Source organism: Xyrauchen texanus, chromosome 50, assembly GCF_025860055.1.
Source record: "Xyrauchen texanus isolate HMW12.3.18 chromosome 50, RBS_HiC_50CHRs, whole genome shotgun sequence".
Classification (NCBI taxonomy): Eukaryota; Metazoa; Chordata; class Actinopteri; order Cypriniformes; family Catostomidae; genus Xyrauchen; species Xyrauchen texanus.
In genome coordinates this window covers 8,740,123-8,767,987 of record NC_068325.1, presented here as the reverse complement: position 1 = coordinate 8,767,987, position 27,865 = coordinate 8,740,123, and the positions used below count along the sequence as shown (strand labels likewise).

The 27,865-nt window shown below is 37.2% G+C and overlaps 1 protein-coding gene across 6 annotated transcripts in view; it reads right to left on the bottom strand.

Moving 5' to 3' along the window:
* The window catches only part of LOC127641038 (gamma-adducin-like), a 169,350-nt gene that overhangs the window by 34,850 nt on the left and 106,635 nt on the right, over positions 1-27,865 (bottom strand). For all 6 annotated transcript variants that reach the window (XM_052123783.1, XM_052123788.1, XM_052123787.1 and 3 more), the window contains 3 exons: positions 19,761-19,899; positions 12,578-12,729; positions 11,527-11,607 (listed from right to left, as the gene is read on the bottom strand). In XM_052123783.1, the coding sequence (XP_051979743.1) occupies positions 11,527-11,607; positions 12,578-12,729; positions 19,761-19,899 (372 nt within the window). The remainder of the gene's footprint in view (positions 1-11,526; positions 11,608-12,577; positions 12,730-19,760; positions 19,900-27,865) is intronic.

Below are 27,865 nucleotides of genomic sequence, written 5' to 3'. Positions count from 1 at the left end.
TACAACATGAATGCTGCTCAGATTGCAGTTTGTTGAAGAACGACAACGAAGGGTAATTCTTCAAGGCGAGAGCTCATGTAAACAATGGAGAATATATCGATATTTCTCAGATTTATCAATTTTATGGACAAAAAGTCCATATTGGATGTTATACAATGAACCCTTGTCATGGATATTTGACCAAAGTGTGGCAAATTGGATTCATCTGGCAATCACGATTTCATAACAAATGTATGAAGTCCCGTTTTGATATAGCATGTTTTCATTTGTACTCCTGGCACAAATAAACAAATTGCTGTTTCTGGAGCATTGCTATCGTGAAACAGAGATAGGATATCAATGTTGAACCCTTAGACCTTTGAAAAAATGTATAATTTGTTAACATTAATTACATATATAGACGGTAAATTATATATTAAATGTAAGCAGAGTGACGCCACTCCCGAGTGCGAGCAAATGCGTATCAACAGGTTAAAAGCTGATTTACATCGACCAAGTTACTGCGTTCAGTAAGCCTTTTGGTGGCTAGACAGAGGACTATTCATCACGTTAGATCTTCATTGGTGATCTTGTTCATGTAAGATCATTGTTAGATACATTTTTGGCCTCAATGGTTGCACTCTGGAAAATAAAAACATAAAAAGTTATTTGCGATCAGAGTTTGTGCGATTCGTGAAAATATTAAATCTACTAATACCAGCTGCGTGGCAAATGGGTCTTATTAGAGCGGACGCAATAATGACGGTGATTCCTGAAATATGCTATTAATGGTCTGTACTTATATAGCGCCTTTTTTAACCTTAGAGGTTACCAAAGCACTTTACACTGTGTCCCATTAACCCATTCACACTCACACACCAATGGCAGAGCTGCCATTGGGAGCAACTAGGGGTTCATTGTCTTGCCCAAGGACACTTCGGCATGTGGAGACATGTGGGCCAGGAATCGAACCGCCAACCCTGCCAATTGGTTAGTGGCCGACCCGCTCTACCACCTGAGCCACAGCTGCCCCAAATTGAAAAATTGGAGAGAAGTGGCTTCTTTGCTGCCCTTCTTGACACAAGGCCATTGTCCAAAATCTTTGCATCTGCACACACAGTGAGGCGCTCACACCAACCTGCTGCCAATATTGAGCAAGCTCTGCACTGGTGTTGTAAACCTTCTGTAGCCGACTCCACAGGAGGAGATGGCCCTGGCTCTTGCTGGACACTCTGGGATGTCCTGAAACCTTCACTGCAGTTGAACCTCTCTCCTTGAAGTTCTTGATGATCTGGTAAATGTTTCTTTCAGGTGCAATATTCTTTGCAGTAATTTCCTTGCATGTGAGGCCATTTTGATGCAAAGCGATGATGGCTGCACGTCTTTCTTTAGAGGTAACCATTTCTAACAAGAACACAATGATTGGAAGCACTTCTTCCCTCATGTTATAGCAATCAGTCTGCTCTTATAATCCAATCAGAATGATAGAGTGATTTCACCTGACTAGTACTCATTCACACTTTCCCAGGTGCTGCTGATATGATTAGTGAAATTACGTTGGCTGGTCATTTTGTGACAGGACCAAAAAAGTGATATTTGGGTTTTTGTGATAAAGTTTTTTGGCCAATGAAGCTTTTTGCAATCATTTAAAATGCATCTGATCACTCTGCACAATAATCTAGGAACAATGTGAAATCAACACAACAACTGAAGCAGAAAAATTTGCGAAACACAATTTATGTCACTGCCAATACTTTTGGCCACGGCTTTAAAGCAAGCATCTAGGCATTCAGATGGTTTAACACTTGTGCACTAGGATCAGTTGTCATTACAGATAGGACGGAGGACTACTCTAAGTGACTCTGATTGGCTATTGTCATTTCATTGCTCAACGGACATGTTAGTGATTGGTTAGAATACACAACCACTGCAAAAACACGTTTTAAATAGAAATCATTGACGCAACAGGAGCAGATTTAAATTGAACGTTAAATTTAATTTCAATTAATCGTGGCAGCCGTAGTTTTCGATTAATTGTGCAGACCTACTTCAACCTAAGTGTTTGTAAACTTCTGACTTCAACTGTACCATTAATCTTAACATTCTGAACCTAATCAGGAGGGAAACATCCTCACAGATAAACTGAGAACTGTTGGATTATTAGATTAAGCCTCTAATTTCTGCTATCCAAGGGACTGCAACAAGTCTATAAACATGCTAACCTTTACCATATTTGAAATTAGTGCCCGACCGAATTATTGGTTTTGGCGTATATGTTTACTGACATGCACATATATGAAAACATTTTCAGAACATATAATGCAGAAACAATGCTTTAGAATTGGTGTCATTACGTAGTTTGTCTAGCAGAGCATGCTCCGACTCCATTGTTTACAGAACTGAACTGACAGTGGCTCTGCAGACAGGGTGGAGTTAAACGGTGTCTTCTCGGCAAGTTGCTAACTAGTTTGTGAAATACATACTGGAAAGTTAATAAAAAATGACCCCATCATTTTCCCTTTTCAATATAACTAATACAATGTTAACCCTGTCCCTGACAACCATGTAAATCATGTCTGTTTGCTGTTAGCCAGCTATAGTTTGTCAGTGCAGTAAGTAACGTAGCAGATTGAAAGATAAACATCAGAGCATCTTTTTACAGCTCAGTAGACAACCGTGCGGTAGTGGATTGTGTCTGTTGAGTGTTGATTTCACGCTATGTTGTTACCTAGTTGGTGAGATGCAATGCTGGAAAGAAAATAAAGTCCATCTTTTACTCTCCATGACAACAAGCTTATAGCTAACTAGCTAACCATGCAGCTACTTTCATTGCTTGTCAGCTGAGTGGAAGCTAATGTGTAAACATATATTCACCAAACTGTTTTGTACAGGATTCACAGTTTGGTACCCACTTCAAGTGAACAATTCCAGTCGTTGCATTAATAAAATGTAATATTTAAAAGTCTGGTTTTCCACCGTTGAATGTTTCCCCTGAACTTGTATAGCAGAATACGGTGTAACACCACTGCCGCTGTTTTTCTTTTGACTCGGCAGGTGTAAATGTTTCTTGTTTTACAACCTGCAAATAATTGACTGGCAGTATTATTAGAGTCAGCATTTGACAAACTAAACAGTACTACTGATGATTATTTAGCTATTTATACAATTTGTATTTATTCTTTATTTTAACTGTTAGCATTTGACTGATACTAAACAGTACTGATGTTTTTTTAGCTATAAAGTGTATTTTTATTTATTCTTTATTTAAATGGTCAGCAACTGACTGATACTGAACATAGAGTACTGATATTTTTAAGCTATTTATTGTATTTTTATTTATTCTATTATAAATAAATTCTATTTATTTATTTGATTTATTTTCCTAACCCATTTCTAGAATTAGTTGACAAAGTATAATAATCATGTCAAATATTTTTTGATAAAAATATTTGTTTAAGAAAGCAGCCTTCTGAGTACCTTTGCATAGTCACATCGGTGCAAAATCTGTTAACAATCCACATAGAAAGTTCCGTTTTCATTCCAGCTCAAATTAACTATATCAGCCACCATATCGGTAATTGGTGAATTTTCCGGTATCAGTCTCATATCAGTCGGGCTCTATTTGAAATTCACAAACATTAATTTATTTCTCCTTATAAAGTATTAATCAATCAATGGTGTTTGTGAGACTAATTGAAAGAGTGCAAGAGAACACCAGATCGATAGCTCTTTCTGTGATGGAGAGTTCATGAAGGTGCTGATGCATGTGTAATTCATCTAGAGTTTTAGATTGAATATTGATTTTCATCACATGTTGGTGCTGTTACAGGCCAACCAACACACGCCCTTCACATACCTCTCGATGCCACACCCCAAAATAGATCCACTGTACCACTGCTTTTTTAACAAGCTCAGTCTGACATCAACATTCAGGCCTGCTGACTGCATTTATATACAGATTGCCACTAAGCACATGTGATTTGGTACACAAACAAATTTCCAATCATTCTTTTGCGTGACTTATTTCCCCACTGGTTAAAACAGATTTGACTATTATATTGCCATATGCCTACAGGAAGTTGGGCCTCTTCTATACTGACATTGGTTGTATTATAGCCATTAGGTGTTTCTTCAACTTCAGATCTTTCATGTCACAGGTCTGATTTTTATTAAAACTAACGGTATAGTTTTTTGAAGATATCATTAAAAACTTTCAAAAAATGTTTGGGTACTTTTCAAAATGTTTTTTATGTGTACATTCAATGCTGGTTAGTACCAGATTACATGCAATCTGGTTTATCTAATCAGATTACAAAAATCAAGTACCTGTAATTAGATTATGGATTAAAATACTTGTAAATTGTTCATAATTTAATGATCCCTCTTAGTCTTCCTTTTAAATAATTTGCATTTGCAATTATAAATTGCACCCACAGACATTATACAAGCCTCCAGCCATAATTACACTGGAGATGGATTAGTTTTAGTTCAGTGAATTGCTTTTGTACAGGGCTTTAAAAATGTAAATGAATGCACTTTTTTACATTGATTCACAAATATAACTGGTCTGATCTGTTATCACACATGGATGCCATTTGAAATGGCAAAATTGCTGGAGCAAGAACATTTTTAGTGCATTTTTTATTTTTACTCAGAAACAGACAATGAAAATAATTTACTCAAAAAAATAAATTAATTCTCATATTTTCATCCATTAAGTTTACTTAAATGCATTTAAGTAATATTGTCAAAATTGTACAAGTTTATTCTACTTAAATGTATGCAACATCAAATAAACAAGAATTAGAGCAGAAGAAATCCAAAACAATCAAATTAGATTACCTATTTGGATTAATTGAATTAACAAGAGATTACATTACAAAAATGTTTTAACATCAGTGCCAGATTACAATTCAGAAGTAATCTACCCAGCACTGTTTACATTTTATAGTTTTAGCCTTGTTCCAGATCCAGACTTTGAATATTAAACAATGAAAATCTGTCCCACAGTTGTGGCATCATTTCCAACACACCAAAATGTTTTGCCCCTAACAAAGTTTTTCAGAAGTTGGTGTACTTGTCAAAGAAGTTGATAAAACAGGGTTTCAGATTAATATCTGAGAGTAGTGAAACTGGTGCCACCAAATTCTACAGATGTTGGCACCAGCACCTGATTTGAAAGCACCGTTGGGTTTTAGGGCCTTGAATTGAAAATAAAAATGAAACAATACCACACACACGCACAAAAAATTAAGGACAGAAACCAATAATAATATATTAGTCCTTAATTCATGGGGGTCCACATTTTAAAGCTTGTTTGTTCAATTCTCCTTTGTACTTGCCCTTATGAAAATGTACCATAGTTCTTGCATAGGATCCAGAGTTTAACTGTGGTGTAAGTAAGATCATGGTAATCACAGGTAAAACCATGCTCCTCATTAACATGGTTAATCACTAACTGAAAATGTATATCCTGAATGCACAGCAAGTCGCTTTGGATGCATCTTCCAAATGCATAAATGTAATATACTGTAAATGTAGATGCAATTATGGTTTCTACAAAACAAACTATGGAATTTGTAATAAAAAAAACAGTATTCTAATCAAATGTAGAAACTATAAAACAACTGCCATTAAAAATGACTTTTAGAGGAATAGTATACAGTACATAAACACACAACATTCAGCCAAAACACCATAGTTTCTACAGTTAAGTGTTCCTACAGTAACTGCAAGGTGAATTTCTATAAGGGTGTTGATGTGTGGATTGAAACGCCTAAAATTACAGATGTGCATAGCACAATGTTTTTCTGTTTACCTCGTCAATGCGGTTTACAATGTTGAGGGCGTTTAATATGATTTCAACTAGCTTCAGCACAGAGCTTTTAAGGTTTCCATATCATACGGGTGTATAACAGATAATTCTATGTTGAATTCAAATGGGTAGAGCGACTAGCACTGTGTTTACCACTGAACAGGGGTAGCACTGCTTCATTAATCTGAGCATTTGACTTGCATTTCTCATATGCAGCAGTGAATGGCAGCGCATTCTAAATAAGAGTGGAGCAATTTTGCAGTCACACCTTCAGGAGAAATTGTTGCAAAACGCCACAATTTAGTCAAAGTCTGGAGCCCTATAAAACTGTCAGTGGAGAGCATGCTTAAAATGAAATATTAGTGATGGTTAAAAAAATAAATACAATTCAAGGTAAATATCACTTCTTAGCAGAATATTTTTATTGGCCGTCATTTCCAATGAAGCTGTAATTTTGCCAAATTATGCAGGAAGCAGGAAACTTATTTAAAATACATGAAATGTTAGATATGAAATTAGCAAGACATAAAAACAATAAAACATTTATTTCAATCACCGTCATTTCCACCACTGAATTCTATTAAATACAGAATTTGTGAAGTGCAGGAAATTATATTTTGGAGGGAATTTTCCTGACCTTAAGAACTACACAAATTCCCTGAGATGGCTATACTTAACAGGGCATTCAAATTCAATAAACTACAGAGTATGAAAAGTATTTTAAATAATAAAACAATCTAGATATTTATAGCAATAAAAACAAATCCAAAATATCAATGATAAGCTTGAGTCATTTTCTATATTTAGCCTGTGTTCTACATCTAGAAGATCAGGTGTGTGTCCCTAAAAACACAAGCAGTTCGGCTTTTGCAGACTGTAAGAAGATGCTAACATTAGCAAGACAGTCACCGTGGTCCGGACCCTGGATTGATTCCATCCGAACCGCAAGACATGACAACAGCTGTACCCTCTCATCATCTCTAGTGAGCAGAGCGACAAAACAACAGTGCTGTGTACACCAGATCTGATCTTTCTGCACTGTATTCTTGAATCATTCTCTCTTACTTATCACGTTTCATTTATGCCCTTTCCCGTTCAGCATGCGTTGCCTCTTTTTGCCGCATGTGATTAGATATGAGCTGCCACATAAATTAACATGTTCCAGAGCGCCTTTAGACCGTACCGTTTTTTTCCCTTCTAAATTTAGCTTTTTTAATCAGCAAGTTACGAGCCTTTAATAATAATAAACTCATAGATTTCTGATACAATTACTTGTTTGTAGTATAGTCTTTCTCACTTTAATGAAAATATAAAAATGATCCATTCACAATTTTTCACGAAATATAAAAAATAATTTGAATATAAAATGATATGCTGTCATTATGCTTCAAAACCAACAGATGATCTTTTAACATTCATATCCAACTGCACTCGATTAATAAACTATCAAATATTTTGGTAGAAGATCCCACAGACATCAATGCTTTGAATGTCTTTGGGCCCCCAATGCAGTTTTGTAGACTATTTTTACTGTATAGGATTTATTTTCTTTTCTTCTGCCAACTTAGAAATTCATAAAAAGGTGCAATGTAAAAATGTGAATGCATATCGTGATATATATCTATATAAAACGAAATGAAAAAGAATATAGTGATAATATTTTTTGGCCATATAGCCCAACCCTAAGTTAGAGCATAATACATTCAGGAGAGTAAAAGTGATAGATCTTGTACATGGTTAATAAAACTATGACCCAGATTGCTGCCCTCATTCCAGCACACACACACACACACACACACACACACACACACACACACACACACACACACACACACACACACACACACACACACACACACACACACACACACACACACACACACACACACAAAAACACCCTGTATGTTTCAGACTATGCAAAACAGACCTGTCTTTTTCTCACTCTTTTGCACTAAAACACAAGGGCCCACACATACACAAACAAAAAACAGAAAAGTGAAGGAACTGAACAAACCTGTACTGGCTTTGATCCATGGAAAAGGTAAAAATGAACCTATTGAAGTCTGCACACAACCCATAGGCCAAGACCAAAACTTAGCCAGATTCAAGGACACATAAAATTAAATGGCACAATGAGGGAATAATTTGTTTTTGACTGAGAAAAATGTGTTTGCCATGGCAACGGCCACGATTGTAACCTAAACAGCATAGGGCAGCATTAAAAACTGCATTATCCAGCACACGGGTGCTGCATGCCTCAAGCATTTTAAACTGTTCATTGGGTCATACATGCTGTAGGCATAAGGAAAAATTTGCTTCACAAATTAATTCCAGCATTAATCACATGATTGTGAGGAATTTAACAAAACAGCAACCTCCACGAGCAGCGTGTAAAAACTCACGATTATGCCGGCAGGTGAAAAAGACTTCAAAAAGTGAAACCTCAAGAAGTGACAAACAGAATTGAACCAATTAATATTCACAAAGGGGTTGCACAGCTTAGCCCAGACAAATACTCTTTGCAAGTGGCGACAGAGTTAGAGCCTTTACATTTTATGTCAGAGTTACAAATGACCTACTTATGTCATCTGACTGGGTTGTTACATGTCAGATGGCTACCACTTTGTTTGCATAAATGACCACACATCAGATCTAAAAAATAGTTGATAATGGTGTGGCACAACATACAACATGCTCCCTTAAGTTAACATTATTAGGATGTAGCGTATATCCTCATGAAATATTTTTATATATTATTATATAATATTATATAAACCATAATATCCACTTCATCAACTCACCTGGCACACCAACATTTTCAGACACCTTTGTCCACGGATCGTTTTTTAATTTTATTTATATCCCTGTAAACAAACAGGGACAGATCAAATAATATGGGAAAACCCGCCACGGAAATAATCAGTTTCTCTTCCATTTTGTCTTCGGAACTATTGTTTGGTGGGAACCAAAGTTTACACGGTTGTGTTCTCTAGACTTCGCTACAGCGGAGCACTTCTATATTCCAATAGGTTACCGTAGACCGCGTCAAAGCTCATTACCATAATGTTGGCTGCACTTTAACTTTCCTCTGACGCCCACACCGCCCAAGACTCGCCGCCGAGAGACGCTGGCTGTCATAGAAAATGAATGACTTCCGGTTGATTTGACGCTCTCGCTGCCTCTGGTGTGAACGCACAGTTAGTGTGTGTAGTAGCAAAATAGCACCCCTTAATTGACAATTTACTGAATATGGCTTTAAGCCACAAAGATCCGCTTTAACTACAACACAATGAGAACGTGCAAAATTAGTGATAGGCAAAGCGTCAAAGATAGCCTCTCGCAGACACATTTTTGTTTGCGGTTTACACAGTCTAGTGCTGTCACAGAGATCGTTGAGATATCTCAGGACACAAATTTCAGTAATACCTTTCTCTGAACATTTTCTGTATAACATTCCATAAAATAATATTTATATATATATATATATATATATATATATATAAAAAATGCCACAAATGCTGCCAACTGGTCTCACTTATGCAGCGACTTCCAGCGACCTCATCTCATTCATTTTCAATGAGAGCGACAGCGACCTCTGGTGACTAGATGTGGGTGCGGCGAGCGTCATGACAACGTTGAGAAAATGATGACTTTTGGCAGCGACAACCAATAGGAGTGAAGAATGTTTCAGTGAGCTCATGTCATCTGTCTCCTTTGAGGTTATGGATTTGAGTGCAGGCAAGATAGAGAAGTTCCTGTGAACGATTTCACTGTTCTATATGATTTGTCTGTAAGCACATACTTGGATATTATAAAATGATGAATGGAAAAGGTCAGCAGTCTGAGTAAGTTTGATTCATACATTGATGATTGTTTGACTTTTTAATGATATGATGCATTGAGCACTGCTGTTGTTTATATAAAAACATTCTACACAGCAGAATGTACATTTTTAGGGACAATAGATCCCTGTCAAATTATCAAAGTATCTTAGTTTTACTACCAATATATCTCATCCAGCAGTAAGAATGCATACTAGATATGATTTTATATAGGCTACTGTATACTATGCCAGCTATGATTTCTATGCTGTTAATTCCCCCACATTGGTAAAAACAAATTTAATAAAATATATTTTAGCTTATTTTGGGTGTCAAGTCCCTAATTGTGAGCATGTTTTTCCACAACAGGTCGCTTGCTTCTCTTATGAGATTTAACAACACTTCAACTGGTATATCACCCACCAAACCACTGATTGCTCTCATTTTAAAAAGAACATTATTAACCGTACTTTTATTTATTTCTAACCGGTTACCAGTTGGAGGCTGAGGAAAACTAGGACCAGAACAAAAAAAATACAGTTTCTGCTCAGAATGAACCTAAATGAAAAACATAGTTTTTGGTCCTTGATTGAAATATGATACTTAAAAATATATATAATAATAGTAGTATATTTAAATATGCAAATACGAACAATAACAATATTCAGAAACTGTTTCTAAAATACTAAAGCAACAGACTGAAAAAACGGACTTATTAATTTAAATTACATCTATTAATTAAAGAACTGCCAAGTCCATTTTTTTTACATAATGTTCTCTCTCATAAAATGTTAACAAGTGTGTTTAACATCAGATGTTAACAACTGTGTTTAACATCAGATATTTCCGAAGGATTGAAGTTTGTCACACCAAACATGACCTCATAATTATAATTCAATCAGTTTGCAACATAGGCTGACTTTGATTGACATTTTGTAACGCAACATGTGCAATCAAGCTTGCATACCGAAGCATTTGCATTCATGTACTTGTGTAGGGTATGTTTCAGGCATTAAATTATGCAAAAAAATAGTTCAGAATCTGATTTAGCTTGAGATCCAGTAGGAATAAGTGAAGACAAATCAGTTGGTAATCTGGATTGATCAGAACTCCAAATGAGCAAACTATAGATGAGTCTATAGCACCTAGAGCAGATATTCAAACCTTTACCCCCATTCACTATACTACTGTATACAAAATAATAAACATAAACAGCTACAGGCACAAAAAGCTAACAACTGATGTGAACACAGGAGTTAGATTGCCAGGCTGCAAGGAATCCAAAAGCCACTCTTGATATTTCAAATAAATAACAGCCAGATACAGCAGATGTGAAACATTGGACAACGAAACAGAGCTTAGTCAAGGTCTGCCAATGTTTTCCTCTGTGCATGGCACAGATCAGACTCCAAAACTCCCCCAAGAGCACGCATTCAGACCACAAACATGCAAACAAAACTTAAAAAAAAAAAATACAAACACACACACACACACACACACACACACACACACACACACACACACACACACACACACACACACACACACACACACACACACACACACACACACACACACACCAACTACTATTAGGAAATGGGTAATATTAATGTCTAAACATAAACCATTTGTTTATGGTTAAACAAACCTTCACGTCACACAGATGATACAAAAAAAGAAGTAATAATTGATTTAGCATTCAACCAACATAATCTGTAACTGATAAAATTATTCCAAATGGATAACGGACAAAAGCACAAATCAATTCTATTTTTAGTCTAACTGGAATGTAAGTTCAGACTGAGGTCATTGCTTGAAGTGACCCCGGCAGCCCCGTGCATGATGATAGAGCTGTTCCCAGAACTGCTATCAGGCTCTGCTGTGATAATCCAAGACAGGCGGTTTGCTTACCAGATTGGATGCAGAGGCCTCAGCAAATGACAGTCCTCTGGGGATGATGAGGATATGATCCTGCTCCTTACTAACACGAACCTACACAAACGAAAACACACAAGTTTTGGAAATACACAAATATTCTTAACAAGCATTCCAGTAAATTGATTCTAAGACAACTAGACTGCGTATTGTTAATATTTACACACAAAAAATGTAATACTTATCCACTAATAATATTAAAGACCCAACGAAATCAAAAAATTTTTTTGATTAAATTCTTTTGAGAATTTGTGGCTTTTAGTCCATGTCTATTAGCATTTAAGGTCAATTTGAGGCAGATGATTGTGCACACCTAAAAATATTTTATAAGATATAACTTAAAATGCACAGTCTTTTTCTTCCAGTAAAATTGACCAAAGATACTGATGACTGATCTTACTCTCAAGAGTATATTTACATTTACATTTATTCATTTGGCAGACGCTTTTATCCAAAGCGACTTACAAAAGAGAAAAACGGTGGGGCAGTGGTGTCTCAGTGGTTGAGGCTCAGGGTTACTGACCAGAAGGTCAGGGGTTCAAGCCCCAGCACCACCAAGATGCCAAAAGCAAGGACCTTTACTCCAGGTTGCTCTGGGGGAAATGTCCCTGTAATAAGTGCACTGTAAGTCGCTTTGGATAAAAGCGTCTGCCAAATGCATAAAATGTGAAAATGTAAAACATAAGCGAACCATCTTAAGGAGACAGTGGTACGAAAAGTGGCATACTACAAAGTTTCACTATCATCAGGATAGTATACAAAACAGATTTAAGTGTAACAAGAATTGTAAATCATTTTTTATTTTATAATATTTTTTTTTTTTTTAGTGACTGGTTAAGTGTTTTTGAAAAAGATGTGTTTTTAGCCGTTTTTTGAAGATAGAGAGTGAATCAGCTTCATGGATTGAGTTGGGAAGGTCATATCCAGCATATAGAATTATAGAATAGGTCAACAGGACACAAAACTGTCCTCGTCAAACCATTTCATGGAGTATTTAATAGTGTAAAGACAAAAAGCTGTGCCTTACGGTTATGTAACAGCTTGTGAAATGAACCCAACTGAACAGGTCAACTAGTCTGTAGAGGCTGGCCAGTTTGCAGCGGGTCTGCTTCTCTCCCTTCACCATAGTAGAGGACTCCACACTGAACAGGTCATTTATTGGAGTCACCATGCCCAAACCTGAAACAACAGAGAAACAATGAACCTTCTAAGAGGAGACCAAAAATGGATAATGAACAACTTGCTATGTACTTGGATAAACGTCTCTACTATTGGTTTTTCTTTCACACTTCTCTTGGCTAACAAGTTAAAACCTTTTAGAAACCATCAATGATCAATTAGAAGTTCAAATTAACAACCAATAAGCAAGCTAACATGATCATACAGCCTAAATGTGACATTTCAGTACTGCTCTTATGCAATTATGAGCCCCGAACTGTGGTGTAAATGTACTCTTCGATAGTAATCCAGCTCGTACTCTAAAAATAAAGTCAGAGGTTGTGTCCTGATGAATTGATAATAACCCCAGGAGTGTTCATGAAATAGTCTTTGATATGCCTTAATCTTATCAAGATGTTTTGCTTAGGTTTATGTGGTTTATATAGCTAAATACTGGAAAACAACATTCCTGTAATCAATTTGCCATGGCTTATTAACAACATTTAGGGATTCTGGTATAAGCAAATCCAATAATAAATTTAAGCAGCAAAACAGAAAAGCTGACTCAAGGCCAATTCCATGAAAATGTCAACCATAGCAAAGCAAAGACACAAAACCTCTTTTAGTTAAACTGTACATTTATGTCTCTATTTACTGTATTATAATGCAATTTTTTTTTTTTTTTTTTAGGAAATAGTATTGTTTATCCATTTCACATGTATGCACCATGGAGAGCACCATTTCTAAAACAAAATTTTCTAAACAGCCATATTTTATAATTGCAAAAGAGTGATAAAAGGACAATTTTTTCAATTGATTCATATATTAAGAATCAATATTTAACCCCCACTATTACCCCTCCCCCCAAACCACCCTGGCCCTCAATAGGGCTGCAACTAACGATTAATCTAATGCTTATTAGAACGATTATTCAACTATTCGGCAATTATTGCAATGATTAATCATTAGCTCTTAACCGATTAATCAGCTTGTGCCCCAGCTTAAAAGGCTGTATTAAATGTGCTTACTAACAATAAAGAGAAAAAAAAATCATCTTTTAAAAATACCTCTAAATGCCATTCACTGAATTAAAGGGGGAAAACATTATTACATTTAATTCAGTAGAGAAATTCACTGCAAACAAATCCTATTGTTTTAGTGTTTTTGTCTTGCATTCCATTTAAAATGGTCTAAAAATCCTTAAAACAAGAAACATTTAATTGAGAAGCAACATGTAAGATATTTAGACTTGCTTTAAGAGGATGTATCTTAAATATAAGTGTATTTTGAATATACATGTATTTTTTTTCACTTGGTTATACTTCTGCGAGTGCAGTAAAGACAAAATATACGTCTATTCAAGATCAATTCTCTAAAAGCAAGTTTAAATAACTTATATGCTGCTTCTCAAGTGAATGCATCTTTTTTTTTAAAGGATTTTTAGATATTTAAAAATATTTGTATTTTTAATTTTATATTCAACATTCTCAGATAACAATTTTTATCTTAAGTAAATGTACATTGTTTTAAAAAAGTTAGATGTTTTTATTGGAAAACAATCCAAAACAAAAACAAATCATAAACATATTTTGTAAAAAATAAATAAATAATAATAATTATACACTAGGGTTGTGCCGATGGAGGATATCATCGTCCATCGTGATGGCTGACCAACATCACGATGTCGAGCCACCATCGTGATGCCACGCCCCCTTTTGCGAGTCTTGCTAGTGTGACTCACTAATCCTAGTCTCTTCTATAGTTAACCTAAAAACTTTGCAGGGATTGCTCTGTAAATTAAACTGAGAATATAACTAATGCATATATGCCATTTTAAATACTGTAGTATATGCCAGAGACGTGAGGTGTTAGTCTGTGAAAATACCATGTCAGGCAGGCTACACAAATATTGATCTTGACATTGTTAGCTTCTTGTCTTTTTTTTACATGTCTTACACTGTACATTTAGATTAAAATATTTTATGTTGTAGGCTACAAGAAAATAGCCTTTATTAATTAATTATTAGTAGTTGTAGCGTCTCAGAAAATCTTGCTCATTGTCACATAGCTCTTGTATACACTGAAGCGGCAGTTTAAGATAAACCCAGACCAGCTGAACGTCAAATAACTTTTGTCTGGTTAATACTTTTAAAGAAAAATTTCCTTGGCCATAAATCCATAATGTCAAATCAAATGAAAGAAACAAGTTGAATATGAATAACACACATTTATTAAAACATAGAAGAACAACAAATAAAGAACAAGAAAACGGAACAACACTCAGACCGAAGCTCGGCATTAACATTTCACTTATAATTAGCAGCACAATTAACTTCAGCACAGGCTACAAAATAAATTATGTTATTGAAATAATGTAAAGTGGTCATATGAATTACACAAATGAACGTTTAAAAAATAATATTCAAAATCGAATAGCTCCGCAACGGATGGCGAAAAATGCGTAAAGAAGTCTAATATCTTTCACCATAGACCATGTTTAAATTTCGATGTTTCTGGCCAGAAATACCAACATATTCACTTTACCTGGTTTTAATAAGCTGCGGATTGGAGTAACTACACTACCCGCTGTGCTGAAGACCCGCTCTGATGGAGTACTGGTAGCACATATGCACAGATATTTCCGTGCTAATCTTGCCATGAACGGAAACCTTTTGTCGTTCGTTTTCCACCAAGTCAGCGGGTCCTCTTCCCCATCAATGGCCATTTCCTGCAGGTACATGGTCATTTCTGCCTCAAACTTTTGCTCATCAGTGAGCGTGGCTGTGGCCGCTCTCTTCGCAAGAAGGCTGCCCAAAGACGACTTTTTTTTTCTTAGGCGCAATATATTAAAAAGCCCGGATGAGTACTAATTAGTTGGGCTAGTAAAATAACGAAATTATAGTTTTTCAGTAGAAAAAAAATATCTATGTAAAGAGATATATTAAAATAAAAAGTGCTTAAAAGTGCACAACTCTTCTTAAGTGGAAGAAATATTTTTCCCCCTTACGTGCAACCTATTGGAAAGCGCGGATGAGTCAGTTGGGATAGTAAAATAACGAAATTATAGTTTTTAAGTGGAAAATAGTATTTATGTAAAGAGATATATTAAAATAAAAAGTGCACAACTCTTCTTAAGTGAAAGCTAAAAAAAAAAAATGCTTCACGTGTCCTGCAACCTACTGATAAAGCGCCGACGATGGGTTGGGTTAGTAAAATAACGAAATGATAATTTTTCATATAATTTTTTAAAATTATATGAAATTATATAAACCCCCCACCCCACCCCACCCCACCCCACCGACGATATCATCGTCCATCGCGATGTTTTATTGTCAACATCGTCAACTGCCAATTTAGGGGACATCGCCCAACCCTATTATACACACATATACACTCACCTAAAGGATTATTAGGAACACCATCCTAATACTGTGTTTGACCCCCTTTCGCCTTCAGAACTGCCTTAATTCTACGTGGCATTGATTCAACAAGGTGCTGAAAGCATTCTTTAGAAATGTTGGCCCATATTGATAGGATAGCATCTTGCAGTTGATGGAGATTTGTGGGATGCACATCCAGGGCATGAAGCTCCCGTTCCACCACATCCCAAAGATGCTCTATTGGGTTGAGATCTGGTGACTGTGGGCCATTTTAGTACAGTGAACTCATTGTCATGTTCAAGAAACCAATTTGAAATGAATCGAGCTTTGTGACGTGGTGCATTATCCTGCATCAGAGGATGGGTACATGGTGGCCATAAAGGGATGGACATGGTCAGAAATAATGCTCAGGTAGGCTGTGGCATTGACCAATTGGCACTAAGGGGCCTAAAGTGTGCCAAGAAAACATCCCCCACACCATTACACCACCACCACCAGCCTGCACAGTGGTAACAAGGCATGATGGATCCATGTTCTCATTCTGTTTACGCCAAATTCTGACTCTACCATCTGAATGTCTCGACAGAAATCGAGACTCATCAGACCAGGCAACATTTTTCCAGTCTTCAACGGTCCAATTTTGGTGAGCTCTTGCTAATTGTAGACTCTTTTTCCTATTTGTAGTGGAGATGAGTGGTACCCGGTGGGGTCTTCTGCTGTTGTAGCCCATCCGCCTCAAGGTTGTGCGTGTTGTGGCTTCACAAATGCTTTGCTGCATACCTCGGTTGTAACGAGTGGTTATTTCAGGCAAAGTTGCCTGAAGACCCAGGACTAGGTGGAGAGATTACATCTCCACACTGGCCTGGGAACGCCTCGGAGTCCCCAGTCAGAGCTGGTTAATGTGGCTCGGGATAGGGAAGTTTGGGGCCCCCTGCTGGAGCTGCTGCCCCCGCGACCCGACTTCGGATAAGCGGTTGAAGATGGATGGATGGATATATATATATATAATTTTTTTTTGTTTTTAATATTTAAAAAGATAACTATGTATAATTATTTAATCATTATATATTTAATTATTGTTATATCAGGGGCTTTCTCAGCCAATATTTGTATATGCGATTAATTAATCGGAACACCATGTAATTAATTTGATTAAAAATTTTAATCGACTGACAGCCCTAATATATATATATATATATATATATATATATATATATATATATATATACATATATACTATATATATATATATATACACACACTCACCTAAAGGATTATTAGGAACACCTGTTCAATTTCTCATTAATGCAATAATCTAATCAACCAATCACATGGCAGTTGCTTCAATGCATTTAGGGGTGTGGTCCTGGTCAAGACAATCTCCTGAACTCCAAACTGAATGTCAGAATGGGATAGAAAGGTGATTTAAGCAATTTTGAGCGTGGCATGGTTGTTGGTGCCAGACGGGCCGGTCTGAGTATTTCACAATCTGCTCAGTTACTGGGATTTTCACGCACAACCATTTCTAGGGTTTACAAAGAATGGTGTGAAAAAGGAAAAACATCCAGTATGCGGCAGTCCTGTGGGCGAAAATGCCTTGTTGATGCTAGAGGTCAGAGGAGAATGGGCCGACTGATTTAAGCTGATAGAAGAGCAACTTTGCCTGAAATAACCACTCATTACAACCGAGGTATGCAGCAAAGCATTTGTGAAGCCACAACACGCACAACCTTGAGGCGGATGGGCTACAACAGCAGAAGACCCCACCGGGTACCACTCATCTCCACTACAAATAGGAAAAAGAGGCTACAATTTGCAAGAGCTCACCAAAATTGGACCGTTGAAGACTGGAAAAATGTTGCCTGGTCTGATGAGTCTCGATTTCTGTTGAGACATTCAGATGGTAGAGTCAGAATTTGGCATAAACAGAATGAGAACATGGATCCATCATGCCTTGTTACCACTGTGCAGGCTGGTGGTGGTGGTGTAATGGTGTGGGGGATGTTTTCTTGGCACACTTTAGGCCCCTTAGTGCCAATTGGGCATCGTTTAAATGCCACGGCCTACCTGAGCATTGTTTCTGACCATGTCCATCCCTTTATGGCCACCATGTACCCATCCTCTGATGGCTACTTCCAGCAGGATAATGCACCATGTCACAAAGCTCGAATCATTTCAAATTGGTTTCTTGAACATGACAATGAGTTCACTGTACTAAAATGGCCCCCACAGTCACCAGATCTCAACCCAATAGAGCATCTTTGGGATGTGGTGGAACGGGAGCTTCGTGCCCTGGATGTGCATCCCACAAATCTCCATCAACTGCAAGATGCTATCCTATCAATATGGGCCAACATTTCTAAAGAATGCTTTCAGCACCTTGTTGAATCAATGCCACGTAGAATTAAGGCAGTTCTGAAGGCGAAAGGGGGTCAAACACAGTATTAGTATGGTGTTCCTAATAATCCTTTAGGTGAGTGCATATTATATATATAAAAATTATAAATCACACATATTACCAACTACACCTCCCCCATTTCCCCACAAACAAGTCCAATTTCTCCGTTCTTCCAGATGACCCTTCTACAAAAGCCACCACCTTCCCCATTTCCAAGCACCACTCCTGAAATTGGGGTGCTCCAGCCAACCTACATCCCCTTACAACTATCTGTCTGGTGATCATGACACTGGTTAGGACCCAACTTTTTGTGTCTATTCTCTAAATTGATAACTGCCCCATTGCCAAAATACAGGGTCTGAGGCTAAATTAAACCGAGTGCCCAATAAGTCACAAAACTCTGAACCTTCAACCAAAATTCTTGGATCTTAACACACCACCAAAAGACATGGGTTGAGTCTCCATCTTCTGATTGGCATTGCCAGCAAGTGGGTGTGTCTTTAAAACAAAGTCTATACAATCTAGAGGGGGTCCAATATAATTGATGTAAAATCTTGAATTGCATAAGGTCCACCCTTTCTTCTCTAGATGCAGGCTTGATATTTTTTAGAATCCTATCCCACACTCCCTCCTCCAATATCAAGTTTAAATCTTTCTCACATAATCTCTTCATAGAATATAAAGCTCCTTCCCCCAGACACTGAATTAGCAGGGAGTAATACATTGATGCCTCATGACCTTTTCCAAAAGCAGTAATCACCACTCCCAGAGTGTTCGCCGCTTTAGGGGGGTGTAAACTACTCCCAAAAATAGTACAGAAGGTGACACAGCTGTAAATACCAAAAAAATTGAGATCTGGGAATCCCAAAATGTTGAACCAAATTTTCAAAGGCTCTCCACTCTCATATAGGTCAGAGTGTAGTGTAGTTTGGTTTAATGGTTCAGAAATAACCGTGATGCATTTTGAATGACCTGCTTTTGCAGCTTAGTTTCCATAAATGGTCTGGGTTGACACAAAGCTTTGCGTTATGAGTGTTAAGTGTTTGTCTTCAAAAGAGCAAAGAAAATCCTGTTTTTCTCAATGCAGATTCTCTTAAAGACCTGTGGATCATCTACAGACTCTCTGATGCAGTTTAGACTAGAGGTGTGAATTCTTCAGCTATTTTTTTAGCAACCTGTATAACTATGAGCAGGTGGAAGATTGGGACAGTCTGAGACACTGGAGGAATGTTCCAGTCAGCTGTGGAGATGAGATGCTCCATGCCGATACTCACTGAGGGGAGAGGTGGAGAATCCGGCCACAGAGCTGGCCATGAAGAAGTCTGCGATCTGCCGCAGAGCGAGCAGTCCGGCAGGGTTATTCCCCTTGTTCATCTGTTCCTGGATCAGTCCCTCCAGCTCATCCCTAAATGCCTAACAGAGAGACAGGGAAACAAAGAAAGATTAGATATGTCACACACACACACACGATAGACATGAAGTGTGGCAAAGACTCGGAGCACTAAAATGTTTAACCCTTTATATATGCATTTTTTTTTCCAGCCTGAAACTTGACAATTAGGATGTAACAACTATAAAATTTGCCTGACAATAAATTGTCAAACAAATAATTGTGATGATTAAATAATTTTAGGGCTATGACGATTATTTATCTCGTTAAGGGCTTTCAAGATTAATTGTCATATTTCTTAAGGTGTGCTTTTTTCTGCATGTGTGCTTCATATACCTTAAGTCATTTTACATACTTAACTTGAAACATAAAATCAAATAATAAAATAGTGATATGTGATTTATTTTAAAGGCTTTAAAAACTTGTGAATATTTTGTTACTATAGAATGTTATTTTAATGCTCTGATTAAAACCATGAGCCCTTGTTTCTCATGAAGCAAAACCTTTGAGATTTCGTTTCATCATTTCATCACTTCACAGAAATAAAGTGTGCATCTCTGTGTCACTGCGTGTATGAACCAGGAACATTTGCCATTACATGATCGGTTAAAGTGAAACCGGAGTGCTTTTCGTTCACCATCATAGTTTATACTTGTTCATTTATATTTTTACTGGAGTTTAGCATGAGCCTCTGCGTCATGCTTGCCCTGTCAGCAGAGGCTCGTGCCAAACTCCCGCTTGTGTTTCTGATTCAGAGCGCTTGAGAAGCTCTACACGCGCTCTTCCAGACAGCGGGCTCAGTGACATTTGGGAGTTCAACTGAATGATACACAAACGCGCCATTCGTAGCATTTATACAGTATTTTCGCTTAAAATTCCTTTATTTGGGCATTAATATGTGATTGGAATTAGAATGCTCAATAATTGCGGTTGCCTCAAACATGGTCACATCAAATAACCATGATAAAACAGTTATTTAATAATCGTGATAGGTCTATTTGCCAACATAACTAGTTAAGTCTAATTACCCAGAGACCTACTTCACTCACTCTAAAGTGTGCCACTGAGGCCAAAAAGATCTTAAGTTAGCTATAGATGTAAACTGTGAGGGACAGGGTCTTAAGGTATTGCATCATGTCTAAATTTCACAACTTATATTTTTAGTCCACTGGAAATTTGTGGTAAGACATAATTCCAATGTTTCACTGTCTAAACAATCAACTAGGGATGGGTCACAGTGGTCAACTATATAAATGTCAACTAGTTTTAGAATTCTTCTTTTATAAATGTTTTGATTAGTATGTCAGGCGGTCACACAGGGTCTCGTCGCTCAAGTTGAATTGAAAGCATCCGATGGTCAAATTGGATCAGAAAATTCCACATCCCCAGATGATCAGAACTCCATGCAAGTCGGTGCAACTCTCCATTGGAAATTAACTACTTCCAGTCTATCATCTATCATTTGTCAGATGCAGTGAAAAGGCAGCTTAAGAATCTGATCATGGTCAGATCAACCCAAAACCAGCATAATTATACAGAGCTTCTTTAACAGATATTATTCGACTAATCGATGGGTTGCCAAAATGACTAAAGTTGTATTTAATTTTTATATATATGTAGTTACCATGTACAACCAAACCGCTAGTGCTGGGTGCTAAAACGATATATATCATGATAAAGAAAATCCACGATAAGCTTTTGAGGAATTTACGATATTTACTGCGTGTTGCTAAAACACAAGTGGTTCGGCTTTCTCAGGCTGCGTTTCCACTGGGGCGACAAAATCTGCTCAAAGCGATAGCTTGCTCCGCACCGCTGCAAATCCCATGATTCACCTTGCAAGCATGACACTCAGCTTTTATAGTAATTACTTCAAAACACTCTCAGCTTCGCTCACAACGCGCCAGTGGTAATGTAGGGTCAGACTGGATGAACTTGCTAATGCTAGCTGCCTTGCTAACGATTAGGCTACGTCGGACACCGGATTGATTCCATCCGCACCGCAAGACTTCATGACAACGGTTGCGCCCTCTCATCATCTCTAGTGAAGAGCGCGACAGAACAACAGTGATGTGGACAACAGCTCTGATCGTTCGGTGCTGTAATCTTGAATATTGTTCTCTAGCAACAAACATGCATAATGTCTGCCCTGTCCCACTCCGCTCCGCATGCCTCTATTCTCTGCATGTGTGTAGACATGAAGCGCTGCGTGAGTTAACATGTTTCAAATCACCTTTTAGACCATAACGTTTTTCCCTTCTAAATGTATCTTTATTAATCAGCATGTTAAGAGCCTTTAACAATAAACAAATCGATTTCTGTGAAAATTAATTAGATGTCTGGAATGGATAAGGAAAGACTAAAATTACTAGTTGGTAGACGTCTCACTTTAATGAAAATATCCAAATGTTTTTTACATAAAAAAAAAAAAAAAAAAAACGTTTTCTAAATGTTTTACATTTACATTTTACATTTGGCAGACGCTTTTATCCAAAGCGACTTAACAGTGCACTTATTACAGGGACAATCCCCCCGGAGCATCCTGGAGTTAAGTGCCTTGCTCAAGGACACATAGGTGGTGGCTGTGGGGATCGAACCAGCAACCTTCTGATTAACAGTTACGTGCTTAGACCACTACGCCGCCACCATACTGTAAACGCCACCACCATACTTAAATGTTCTCTCGGGACACCCCCGAACCCATTCAGCATCATTCCAGTCACAAGGGCTTCTATACCCCATACTTGGGTATCTGAATCTAAAGAAATATAAAAAATATTTCATTTTAATGTAAAAATATTCCAACAAATACTGGACTGCTGTCACTATGCTTCAGAACAAACAGATGATCTTTTAACAATCATTTTCAATTGCTAAATGGTAAAAGACCCCGCAGACCCCACTGCTTTGGCTGTCTCTGGACCCCCTGTGCAGTTTTGTAGAGAGTATTTTGACTGTTTAGAATAAATGTTTTCCTCTTTTCTTCCATCAACTTTGAAATAAAAAAAAAAAAGAAAGTGTATTTGTGTAAATGTATATCGTGATAAATATCGATACCGAACAATATTAATATTAATAAAAAGATTATAGTGATAACAATTTTGGCCATATTGCCAAATTCAATTCAAATGAAAAACATTGTCAGCAAGTCAGTCCACTGTCAGCCATCTTTGGAATGCTCTCGGGAATCTATTTGAAGTCATGAAAGTTCAGCTTCTATCTACTTAAATGAGGGAACACCGAAATCTCCAAAATGGTTGGTCAAGATTACAATCAAAGAACATTTCAAAAGAGCAGTAAAACCTGACATGCTGGAATCATAAATTGTGCTTCTTTACCTCAGATTATGCTAAAAACAACCGCAATTCTCCTGTCTTGTATAGCTAATGCGCATGCGTGTTCTCGAGCTGATTGACAGGCGATGTCTGTATCCAAAAGTTTAAGGGACTTCCTTTCATTCATTTTAATAGAAGTTGCCCGTATCTGCTAAATAGTCTCTTCTCTTGCTGAAGTCTGCAACCTGTGTAAAGCTACTCTGTGGGTCACGCTGTCATTATGCACATCTGTCTCTCAGACACAGAACGATCAAAGAGTTCAGATTTAAAACATGACAACAGAATGAATCACAAGATAAACAGACGTTGACTGTTTGTCCTGTGTTTAGGATAAGTGCCCACATGCTCCAGGTAATGACAGGAGAATCCACACTGACACAATACCTCAGTTATGATGGTGATTCATTCTTACTGTTGAATTAAGCCAGTGGTTACTCTACTAGGGCTCCTGTGAAAACCTGAAGGAACTTCAAACATCATCAAAATTACCTTGAGATAAGTCTGCAAAAAACGGCATGGAAAATTAAGTTGGGCATCTTGTAGATGCCACTTGGCTTGATATTTTGTTTTCTTATGCAAAAATGGTTTATTTGTAAAATAAAATATATTTTTTAATTTAATATAGACTTGGTACCGAAGTACCGGTACTTTTGACATCCCTGTGTGTAAAAGTGTGATTAATCTGTTCATGTGGTTTGCTTGATTACCATAGTCAGGGATAACAAACTACACAGGAATAAATCTGGTCTTACATTTGTTTGCTTTTGAATGAGAGCCTTCTATACCACACTGCTCCACAAACAACGCAACAAAGGGAAAGCAGAGGGAAAGAAAATAATGGAAATAGATGGATATATAGAAACGAGAAGAAAGAACAGGAAAGAGATCAAATCAATCATCTTGTACATTTCATGATTGCAGAAGTTCAGGCTAATACTTGGTGGTTAATTAAAATCCCTTTCCTTAAAATTAAGCAATAGTAATACTGATCCTTGCCTTGGAAAACACTTCTAAATATGTGCAAATCTGACATGTTTATATACTAAATGCACAAACATCCAGCATCAAGTTTGCCATGTGCACGTTTTGATCATAGAGGTTCTTCAGAGGTAAAAGTGAGGCATGATGAAAGATTAACTGTGGGAATCAAGTCCTTTACCAAAACAGGCTCACAGCTAACGTGCTAGCACAGGGTACGTAAGCGCATAAACATGTTAACATGTCTGCGCTTGTCATAAATCATTGTTATAATCTTACCTCATCACAAAACAATCATGGTGTAACTACTTTCATATAAACCACAAAAATACATCAGTCATGGTGTACAAAGGAATATGGGTGCTATCTGGGCTTGGTAACATTGTAATTCAGGCCATAGTCAAAGCAGAGGGCCAGCTGCACTGGTTTTGCTGTTGGAGAGCACATCACAGGACTTGATGAGATGTCGTATATGTCTATGAATAATATTGCTTGACTCCAAGCATGACCCTGATTTCTTTGAAAAACAAAGGTTCCAATCAACCCCATTGCTTGGTTAAAAAAAAAAATTACATTTCCAATTAATTGCGACTGTTGAAATCACGGAGTTGTGGTAATGTGAGCCTAAATGGTAAAATACACTTTGTGAAACTGCAGTCTTGGGTAAGTTATTAATGTAAACGGTCATTTATGGCTAAACTGAATGTTAACGGTGGGACAAATTTAATTTATCACAATATCAGACTTTAACTGTAAAACCCTAATAGACCTACCGATATCTAATACACCATAAATATAAAACAATAGCTCACTGTTCTTGGCAGGATAACTTTTTTCTCCTGGGAAAGAAGTTGTTTTCGCATCGCCAATCTTGGCATTCTGGATGCCATTTTTGGCCAGTGTCTTTCTGATAGTGGTGTCAAGAACAGTGACATTTATTGATTTATTGATATGGCTTTTTTGTGACTTTCTGGATGAGTCGTCACTGTGCTCTTGGTTGAATTTTGGAAGGTCAGCCACTTCTGAGAAGGTTCACTACTGTGCCAAGTTTTCTCCATTTAGAGATAATGGCTCTCACTGTGGTTCTTTGGAGTCCCAGAGCCTTTGAAATAGCTTTGTAACCCTTTTCCAGACTTATGTATTTCAATCACCTTTTCTAGAATTTCTTTCAACCTTAGGATAGTGTGCTACTGGTTGAGACCTTTTAGCCAACTTCATGCTGCTGAAAAATTTCTATTTAGGTGTTGACTTGATTGGACAGGGCTAGCAGTAATCAGGCCTGGGTGTGTCTAGTCCAGCTGAACCCCATTATGAATGCGGTTTCATAGATTTGGGATTTAGTAACAAATACATTTTCCCACAGGCTCAGTTGGTATTGGATAACTTTTGCTTCAGTAAATAACATTATACATTTAAAAACTGTATTTTGTTTACTCAGATTGCCTTTGTTTTATGTTAGATTTTGTTACAATTTTTGAAACAATTCATTATGAGAAATCAGGACGAGGCAAATACTTTTCACAGAACTGTAATTAAAAATATCAGTATGAGAATGAAGTATACTCATAGTATAAATCCCATTACAATTATTGCCAAACATGGCCAAAGTCACCATTATAATTCCTTTCATCATCCAACATCTTGACGACACATTCACAGTGCACCACAGTGGACAGTGTTTGTGGAGTTGTAACTGCAAGATTTGATGAGAGATTCAAAGTAGTGTTTTTTTATAGTCGACCAGCTGGTGCAGAATGATTACTCAATTAGTCAACTACTCATGTACAACCATAATATATATATAACAGCAGTGAAGTAATTAAGGACTTCAATACTCACAATTCTCAGCTAGTTTTTGGAAGTGTAGCCTATATAAAGAATGAACAATTACATGAAAATGTCAAACATACCATGGAAAACTAAAGTTAAGCAAAGTCACAAAGCCCCTATAAAATTGCTCAATTATATCGGTTAATGTATTATAGTGCTTTAATGGATTTATTTTAGGAAATGGCAATATCAACCTCACGTGAGGGGTGCACCATTTCTAAAACAAAATTTTCAAAACAGCCCTATTTTATTATTGCAAGAGAGGAATCAATGGACTATTTATTTTCACTTTGTTAATAAAAATCATTTTCCAGAGAGACAAGGAATTATCTGAATTCCACTACTTTGTCATATCAGCATTGTTTTTTTTTTTTGTTTTTTTTTACATTATAAGAGACACATTTATGATGTTGCCAAGTTTTAGCGCCGTCACGTCCGTAATGTTTTAGCAGATAAGTGTATATCACTCAAGTAATATTCCATTCAAATAAGTTGATACATTCTGTACAAAGCTAACTAATGTACAAATGGTCTCCCTTCATTACTTGAAACAATTATAATATAAATACGGGCATGACTGTTATGGATGCTTAATATCAAATCATATGAATATCAGTGAGAGAATCACAAACCTCCACCACTCGATTTTTACCATGATGATTGTGATAGATAACTGAAAATGGCTTTGCTCTGTGGCTTGTTTCAAGCTACTGCATTTATAGAGGGACCATTTTGACAAAATTTGCGATTTGAGTTGTAATATGATCAACATAATATAATATTGCTGTGCTTTCTCTGCATATTTAGCTTATACTTTACTCCTGTCAGGAAACCTTTTGCTCACGCAGCACTGTCTGAAGTGGTCAATGCAGACATATGCAGCCTTTTACAGCTTACTATTCATGCAAGGCCATATCGCAATTTCAATCTTAATACAATACATTATGCAGCCTTGATGATATCATATACAGATGTCTCCAAAGTCTACAAGTTTTAGCATTTTTAATGGTTCTCCCCTCATCATGCAAGTGCTGCTTTCACAACTGTCACATCCATAATGAATAGATGTCGAAACGATGGTTTTTCTCCCATTTATGTGAAAACAACAATTAATAATAATTAAATATTACACTTATGAGTGCCAATCGTCCTACAGTATGTGGCTAGTATTATTTCTGGATTGTGATTTTCAGTTCACAGTTTTTACAAAGTGTGCGGTCTCCCAAAAACTCTACCGTAATTTCCGGACTATTGAGCGCACCTGAATATAAGCCGCACCCACTGATTTTTAAATAAAATATTATTTTGAACATAAATAAGCCGCATCTGTCTATAAGCCGCAGGTGCCTACCGGTACATTGAAACAAATTAACTTTACTCAGGCTTTAACGAAACACGGCTTGTAACAAAAATAAATACTGAACACGGTGTGGCAGCGGGCGTTGTCAGCGCCGTCCGGAGAGAAGCGTAGGACGCTTACACCTGAGCTAAATTATGTGTAACACCGGTGTTAGACATAATTTAGCGCAGGTATAGCTCTTACAGCTTTTCTCTCCGGACGGCGCTTGACCACGCTCGCCACACACGGCTTGTAATAAAACATTTGCAGTAAACAGTAGCCTACCAAGAAAGTCATTGGTCACTATCTTCTTCGTCCTGTGCACTGAAACCACTGAAGTCATCTCCTTCGGTTTCGGAGTTGAATAGCCTCAGATTTAGTTGTCTTTTTGCACTGAGTCAATTCCTCACGCTGCTGTTTCCAACGTATTGTCATCGACTCATTAAGACCAAGCTCCCGTGCAGCAGCTCTATTTCCTTTTCCAACAGCCAGATCAATCGCCTTCAA